Consider the following 8,267-nt stretch of genomic DNA (forward strand, 5'->3'; position numbering starts at 1 on the left):
GAACCTGGTCCCTTTTCAAAACGCTTGCCTGATTAGGTCAGGCCCACCCAAGATAATCTCCATCTTAAGGTCTGCTGCTTTGGACCTGACTTCTGTCTGCGGAGTTCCTTCCCTGCAGCATGTAGACTAGTGTTTGAATGAATACCTGGGAGAAAGTGTCTGTACCACAGGGTCCAGGAATTTGGGAGCCACCTCAGAACTTTTCCTACTGCAGTCTCTCAGAATAAAAAGAGAGGGACCAGCCACTCACACAGAGGGAACAGTGCATGCAAAGGCCGGGAGTAGTAAGGAGCGTGGGGCAGACTGGAGGCTGGAGGAGGGGGCAGTGGGGCTGGAGAGGCCGGACTGTGCAGGTCCGCGGTAAGGCCCCACGGGAAGCTAACCTATGAAGACGGGGAATGGCTCCGTTTACAGACTGATCAGAATCGGATGTATAACGCTGAAGAGCTCACTCGGTTTCAGAATGGAGAAGAGACTGGGAGGGGAGCCCAGTGCTATCCCATAACACTTGGCAAGTACTTCCTAGGTGTCTCCTATATTGGGCAACTGGATTTTTAACTTTATTTAATTTTTACTATTAAATGGAAATTTAAATCACCCTGTGCAGCAGTGGCTGCCATACTGGATGAGTGAGCACCCATGGAGCCTTCTGGACGCTGTGCCTCGTCCCGTGGACCCTTTCTGCAGCCCTCAGAGGCACGGGCTCGTGGCCTTACTCTGTGGACAGGGCGGCCGAGCTCAGAGAGGCTGTGTGCTTTCACTGAGTCACACAGCTGGATGAGCAGAGTTGGGCTGGACTCCAGGTCCCTTCCTGGGGGCCGCAGAAGTAGAGAGTCAGGTGGGGCTGGGGAGTATAGAAGTTTGAGGAATAAAGGTGGGGATGTTGGACCGTGGGGGTGGCTGGGAATGAACCAGGCTGGAGAGCATTCCCTGCCAGCCACAGGAGGGTGATGTGTGGGCAGGAGGAGTCATGGAATGTTCCAGAAACCTGATGTGCTGGGACCTGTGAGATGCCTGAGGTCCTCTCTCCGTAGGACTCCGCACTGAGGGCCTGTTCCGGAGATCGGCCAGTGTCCACACCATCCGCGAGATTCAGCGGCTGTACAATCAAGGTGAGTCTGTACCCCAGAGACCCCTCATGCTGAGCCTCCCACCTGGCCGGCCTGCACCGCCCTCCAGGGCCGCAGAGTCCCAAATGCCGGGGTAGCGTAGCTCCCCTGCCCCACCCCACCCCACCCCCAGAATGGCCCAGGGCTCTGGAGAGCGGAGGAGGGTGCAGCGGCAGCGTCCCCGGGTCCCACAGGTGACAGGGGCACGCCCCGGACGTGTGGCTCCGGGGAAGCTCTTCCCCTTGGGAGTTTTAAGCCATCTGCATCAGAGCCCGTTGTGAAGCGGACTCCCAGCCCCATCAGAACTCACATACGATGTTCTGTGTCCAGGGAGGCCCGTGAACTTTGATGACTATGGCGACTTCCACATCCCTGCTGTGATCCTGAAGACCTTCCTGCGAGAGCTGCCCCAACCACTGCTGACCTTCAGGGCCTACGAGCAGATTCTCGGGATCACCAGTAGGTGCCTGCCCTGGGGGTGCCAACCGAGGACCAGTCCGGGGGCAGGGGCTGGCCCGCATCCTCCTGTTGCCGTCTGGCACGGTGGGCCACGGTGTCCATGGCCAGGCCAGGCCACCACGGCCGGGCTAGCTGCAGGGACAGGCGCGTCGTTGACCCAAGGGTGGCAGAATCCCTGCGGTGGCGGCGTGTCTTGCGGTGGGCGTCGGCGATTACCGGAAGGAGAGCAGGAGAAGGCGAGCCGGCCAGGAGGATGAGCAGAGGGGAAGGCTTGGCGGTGTGACTGACGTCCTCAGACTTCCCTAGGAGAGGGAAGTTAAAACAGGGTCACTGGGCCCCACCCCGGAGTGGGCTGAGAATCTGCATTTCTAGCCAGTTCCCAGGTGATGCTACCAGCCAGGGTTTTGTGCCATGGAACCCCGAGCTGAGAGGACTGAAGCACAGCCTATGGGTAGAGATCTGGCCCCAAAGGAACAAGTCTTAGGAGCAGAGCTTGACCTGTGGCCTTTTTGCACCAGGGGGTGGGGCTGGGCTGGGGCAGATGCTGAGAATTTTTAAGAATTATGATGGAAATAACATAAGCACAGAGTGTAAAAAAAAAAAAAAGCCACCCTGAAATCAACGGAGCAGAGGCTCTGTCATGAAACGGGAGTCCCGGCCGACCCTTGGGGTCCCACGCCGGCGCGGAGCCGGCAGAAGCTCCGTGCGCGCTCCCCGCTTGGCCAGGAACGCTGCTTACGCACGCTGGCTTCGAGCTGGCTTCCTAAATGTTTTCTACCGTTACCCATCTTCTCATCCCTCCCTCCTTGTGTGCATATCTACTCGTTCTTTTCATGGTCATGCAGCCTTCCGTCCACTTTATTACTCTCTGGGTAAACGTTTGGGGCTGTTTCCAGTTTTGTTTTGAGCCCTGCAAATGTTAAGATCAGATAGTTCCGGAGTTCCAGTTGTCGAGAACCGAGATGCTGCCAGAGGCTTTAATAAAGATCCCGCTCTCTGGACTGTGGCCTCACTCGGCCCGGCTGCGTGCTGACGGGCATATAGGGTCACCAGATTTAGCAATAAAAAAATACAGGGTGCTCACCTCAATTTGAATTTCCAGTAAACAATGAATACTTTTTTAGTGTAAGTAATAGTTGCTGTTTATCTGAAATTGAAAGTTCCCTGGGTGTCCTCTATTTCATCTGGTAACCCTACTCGGGTGGGATGGGTTTCTCCTGGAAGTGATACAAAAGCAAGGCTTTCTGGGGTACGCTCGGGAGAGATGGGCTTTCTGGGTGGCCTGCAGTGTCCAGGGCACAAGGATATCATAGGGGGGACATCTGTCTGATCTGCAGCAAGGAGGTTAGGAGGACTGGCTCAGAGCCGCACAGATCTGGATCCAAGTCTGGGCGTCACCACCACCATTAGCTGTGTGACTTTGGGCACGTCACTTAACCTCTCTGAGCTCACTTTCCTCATCTGTATAGAATGGGGGCTGCTTTGAGGATTAAATGTGCATAAAACACATGGCATCGCTCATGGCACCTGCTAAGTGCTTTCTGACAGTCTGCAGGCGCCTCCCGCCTGCCTGCTCACCGCTTAGTGCTCTTTCTCGAAGGGACCGCGGTGAGAGCTGGAGGTAGACCTTGTACGAGGACCCGCTCTGGGACCATAATTCGTAGAAAGATGACATTGAGGCCAGGAAGCTGAGGTCCAGGCACCAAGATGGCGGCCTCCAAGCTCATTGGTTTCTTGGGAATATTAATTTCACGGGAACTCTCTGTCCATTGACATTACCCACGACAGCTCGAGTTCATGAAAGAGCTTTTATTAAAAGGCCAACAAGAACATTCATGGTAGGGAAATCCGTGCCTTTCAGCAGTGGCTGTGTTTGGAATGCACACGGTGTTCATGGTAACCCTGCCCGAGGCTTAGCTGGAGGAGGTGAGCGCGTTGGAGGCGGGGGGAGTGAGTGTGCACACGTGTGTCTGCAGCAGGAGCGTGCTGAGCACCCGGGGAATCGTGGGTGCGCTTTGACTTGCAGCTTATGGAGCTCAGTGGAGGGCTTAGTTACGAGGAAAGTGGGGGGTCTGAGTCTGGGGCAGCCTCACCCAGGTTCGTGGTGCAATGGGGGGCCCTGAGCTGCAGGGAATCACAGACAGGTTAAGTCAGCCTGGAGCAGGCTGGGCAAACTTTCTGTAAAGGGCCAGGTCGTCTTTCAGGCTTTGTGGGTCAGTCCGTGTTGCCATCCTCAGCTCTGCGGTTCTGCACAAGTAGCCACAGATGACGTATAAATGAAGGGGTGTGGCTCTGTGCCAGTCAAGCTTTATTGACAGAAGTGGGCCGTGTGGCCCACAGGCTGCAGTTTGCTGACCGCTGGTGTAGACCATTCCCACGTATGAAGTGAGTGAGTGGGTTTCATGCGCTCTCTGGGAGGGTGTAGTTGCAGTACCAGGTGTAAAGAAGGGACTGGAGCCCTGGGAAGGGAGGGCTTTGCGGGGAACGGCCACGTGGCCTGGAAGGGAGTGAGGCCCCCAGGCCCGACGTCGGGACAGTCTGTCCTCAGAGCTGTCCCCCCTGCGCCCACGCCGTCCCCTCGGGGAAGACCGAGGAAGAACCCTGTGCCGTTGTAGGTGTGGAGAGCAGCCTGCGGGTGACCCGCTGCCGCCAGATCCTGCAGAGCCTTCCAGAACACAACTACGCTGTCCTTAGCTACCTCATGGGCTTCCTTCATGAGGTGAGTGGGCAAAGCAGGGCCCCGGTGGGGAGGCCCAAACTCTGTGCCTGGCCCAGGGGGCCCCCTCCTGCACATGGTGCCCACACAGACCAGGGCCTGGGGTCTCCCTCGCCCAAGGACTCCACTTCTGTGCCTGCCCCTGCTGACCCCATACCTGGCAGCCCTCAGTCACTGATGGGACCTTCTTGGCTGAGGTCCTCTGCTCCCGCGTCATCTCCTGCAGGGGCTGTCTGTGGAGGAAGGGGCTGGGTCCCCAAGCCTTGGCACCGAGCCTGACGCGCAGTGTGAGCAGACTGAGCAGGCCGTTCCTGAGAGAGGAACGTGTCACCGGGTGCGCGAGTGTCCTGGGGCTGCCGTAACACGGTACCACTGCGTGGGCAGCTATAGACACAGAAATGTGCGGTCACGGTCCTGGAGGCCAGAAGGCCAGAATCCGGGTGTGGGCAGGGCCGTGCTCCCACAGGGGCTCTAGGGGAGGGTCCTTCCTGCCCCTCCCAGCTCCTGGTGGCTCACACGTCCCTTGGCTTGTGGCCACCTCACTCCTGCCTGTCTCCACACGGCCTTGTGCCCTCTCTGTACAAACCTCCTTCCGCTTCCTCTTACAAGAATGCTTGTCATTGCATTTAGGGCCCACCTGGATAATCCAGAATGATCTCACTTTGAGATCCTTGATTACATCTGCAAGGACCCTTTGTCCAAATCCGTCACATCCACAGGTTCCTGGTGGATATCTGTGTTGTGGGGCTGCCATTCCACCCCCTACACAGAGTGAGAAAATGAACGGTGCGAGAAACACCTGTCCCGGCTCTGGGTCCGGGCTGAGGTCCCCACTCCCGGGGCAGGGAGCAGTGGCCTTCGAGGTCAACAGGGAAAACCTCAACAGGTCCAAACGGGCCCCTCCCTTTGCTTCCAGACGCACGACCCTCTGCCGTCTGACCCTTCCTGGAACACTCCTCCGTCCAGGCCCTTTGTAGGCAGTGTGGGGTGCAGGCATGGACGAGGCAGGACTTGGCCATGGGGCTCCCAGCCGTGGGGCGCATTTCCACCCACAGTGTGACGACACCACGGCAGGGTCCTGCCCAGGGTCTTCGGGGCTTATGCAGGAACCCTGCTCCATGGCAGGTGGCCTGGGGATGTGATCACCAATGGAGGGGAGGGGACCTCCGGGCAGAGCTAATGTTACATGTTGGAGTCTGTCAAACACCACCTCTTGGTTTTAAAAATAAACTATTTCGGGGGCGCCTGGCTGGTGCAGTCAGTAGAGCAGGCGACTCGATCTTGGGGTCATGAGTTCGAGCCCCATGTTGGGCGTAGAGATTGCTTTAAAAAAATGAACTGTTTCGTCTCCCTCTCTGTCACTTGATCTTATTTCTCAGAAGCCAGAAACTAAGTTATCCTAATCTTTTTTTTTCCTACTTCTTTTTCATTAGCTAGAGATGGATTTATTTCTCTGTCCTCCACCATGACACTGACATTAATCATCCCATGGGGCTTGGCGCTGGGCGGCATTGGCCCCTGGTGCGCACCTGCAGGGGCGTGGGGGCTGCCTGTCTCACAGACGCAGGGCTTCCTCACCAGATCCATAGGGGGTCACCAGGCAGTGCAACCCCCCCAGTAGTTCTGTGCTCTCCCATGACCCCCGAGGCTCTGCATTGCCTACTTCTGATTCATAGAGGGCCCCAAGACCCTGGAGGCAAGGAAGAGGTCAGGCCATGCCCTCTTATGGCCCCCCTGCCACCTACTGGCCACATGACTTCGGGCAAGTCCCCTGCATCTTCTGGGCCTTAGTTTCTTCACCTGTAAGATGGGTGATGTATCCTGCTTTTTGGGGTTGTAAGTGCTGTAAGGCAAGCTCTTCCCTTCCCCACCGTCCCCAGTCCTCCAATGACCCCCGTGTGCTAGTCAGTCTTGACCATGCCCTATTCACCGGCCAAAGTGTGGATATCAGAGACGTGGTCTGGCTGGGTGACACTAAACACCCTGCTTGCACCCACAGTGCTGGAGGCCCCCCCCGTAAGGGGACCTCCCCAGTCCTCTGGAATGGAAGAGAAGACTGGGGCCCTGAGGAGATCCCAGAAGGAGCTTACAGACGGTCAGAGCCAGAGGGTCCCTTGGAGCATCAAGACTGAGTCCTTCCTTCTACAGATGGGGAAACTGAGGCCCAGAGCAGGGAGCTGGCCGTACAAGGCCGTAGCACAGAACCCACAGTCACTGGCGGTCTCATGTGTGTCCTCCAGGTGTCCCGGGAGAGCATTTTTAACAAAATGAACAGCTCCAACCTGGCGTGCGTCTTTGGGCTGAATTTAATCTGGCCATCCCAGGGGGCGTCCTCCCTGAGCGCCCTCGTGCCTCTGAACTTGTTCACCGAACTGCTGATCGAGTACTACGAGAAGGTCTTCAGCACCCCGGAGGCCCGCGGGGAGCTCAGCACTGGCGTCCCTGAGGCAGGTGAGCGGGGCGGCCCCTTCCCTGAAGGCTGCACAGGAGACAGACCCTCCATGGGCCCCGCCTCGCCCCCCGCGCCTCCGCGGCCCCTGCCGGCGGCTGGGACGCTCCGCTAGGGTGGGAAACGCCACACTGAAGTCTGTGCTGTCCTGTGCTTTGTAAACTTGCCGTTCAACTTCTGGTGAACAGCCAGAGTTCTGACTCTTGGCCCTTCTGCCTCGTTCTTGGGCTGTGGGCTGAGATAAGATGACGGATCCCTCAGAATCATAACCCAGTGTGGCTGAACTGGGGCCACGCTGGGAGTCTGTCGGTGAGCAGCCCTCGTCCGGCTGGGATCCAGGTCCACTGCTGTGGCATGCCACTTGGAGCCACGGCTGTTCATTACTGTCCGCGGGTGAGCAGCGGGCTGGGCGTCTCTTCTGCTCTGGCCGGGGCTCGCGTGGGTGTCGGGCTGGCTGGGGCTCAGCTGGGGGGACGCAGCTGGGTCCCTGCTGTGTGGGGGGTGGTTCTCGTTTGCTCCCCAGCCCTCACTCTGCTTTATCATCCTGCTCCTTCTCGTGCCCTCAGCTAACCCGGGCCAGAACGGTCCTCTTGTGCAGCTTGGAAAGTGAGCATGGTTTCATTTATTTCCTGTCCTGCCACAAAGCCTTGTTCTTTTCTTCCTTTTTCTTTTTTTCAAACCCAGCCCTCCAGCTCTGACCCCGCCACAGCCCGGCACGGAGAGCTGAGACCCGGCCACAGCCTCTGGACAAGCTGCCTGCTGTCTGCACCCCTGCCCCCGGGAGGGGGTCTGTGCTCCCACAGTTCAGCACAAGCCCAGAAAAGCCTCAGAGTTCTGTTGCCAGGAAAAAAAAAAAAAAAAAACAACCTGAAATAAAAATGATGGGTCCCTTAAGAGCGCAGCGCTGTGAGCAGCAGAATTAACAACGACTTTAAATCAAATCTCGTGCATTATGCAGAAGGGTTTGCGGTGTGACGCACGGCTGTGAAATGTATGCCTCAAATTTCCTGACTCCGAGAGGTGGCCCCAAGACGTTTTCCTGTGGCTGCTTTGATAACCGTCTCCCTTTCACGAGCGGTAATTGTGGAATCCCAGCTTCAGCACAGCGTGGCCTTGTCACCCTCCCTTGTATCAAAGCACCATTTCCCTATCATTTCCACAGCAAAGGAGAGCGATTACAGTGCTACTGTGTGGCAAGCACGTGCGGTGCATTTCAGCGTCAAACAATGAAATGTGATGTGGAAATGAGGACTCCAGGGTGTCTCTGTTGACAGGATGTGTGGAATAAATTGTTCAAACATTCACTTTTGCAGAAACGACAGAGATTTATTTAAGTGACTCCAGAGATTAGGCAGGCTGCCCAGAACTTGTAGCTGATATCCACAATGAATTTATTGAATCCCGTCCAGAACATGAAAGTCAGTGGCAAAGCAAGCGGCTGGTCTGCCCCGGAGAGAGCCAGGCTGCCATCACTGGGGGGAGCCAGGACCGGGCACCTCACTTCTGCCACCAGCTGCGATTCACAGCCCTGGGG

At 57.0% G+C, this 8,267-nt stretch overlaps 1 protein-coding gene across 2 annotated transcripts in view; it reads left to right on the forward strand.

Annotated features, from left to right (window-relative positions):
- The window catches only part of ARHGAP8 (Rho GTPase activating protein 8), a 48,697-nt gene extending 40,660 nt beyond the window's left edge, over positions 1-8,037 (forward strand). Inside the window, exons 9-13 of one of the 2 annotated variants that reach the window (XM_081822617.1) lie at positions 1,035-1,112; positions 1,440-1,568; positions 4,106-4,287; positions 6,525-6,735; positions 7,418-8,037. In XM_081822617.1, the coding sequence (XP_081678743.1) occupies positions 1,035-1,112; positions 1,440-1,568; positions 4,106-4,287; positions 6,525-6,735; positions 7,418-7,431 (614 nt within the window). In that variant the 3' untranslated portion in view covers positions 7,432-8,037. The remainder of the gene's footprint in view (positions 1-1,034; positions 1,113-1,439; positions 1,569-4,105; positions 4,288-6,524; positions 6,736-7,417) is intronic. The other variant, XM_081822618.1, reaches the window with a different exon arrangement.
- The last annotated feature ends 230 nt before the right edge of the window (positions 8,038-8,267 follow it).

Source organism: Leptonychotes weddellii, chromosome 5, assembly GCF_054177405.1.
Source record: "Leptonychotes weddellii isolate Sample4059 chromosome 5, ASM5417740v2, whole genome shotgun sequence".
Classification (NCBI taxonomy): Eukaryota; Metazoa; Chordata; class Mammalia; order Carnivora; family Phocidae; genus Leptonychotes; species Leptonychotes weddellii.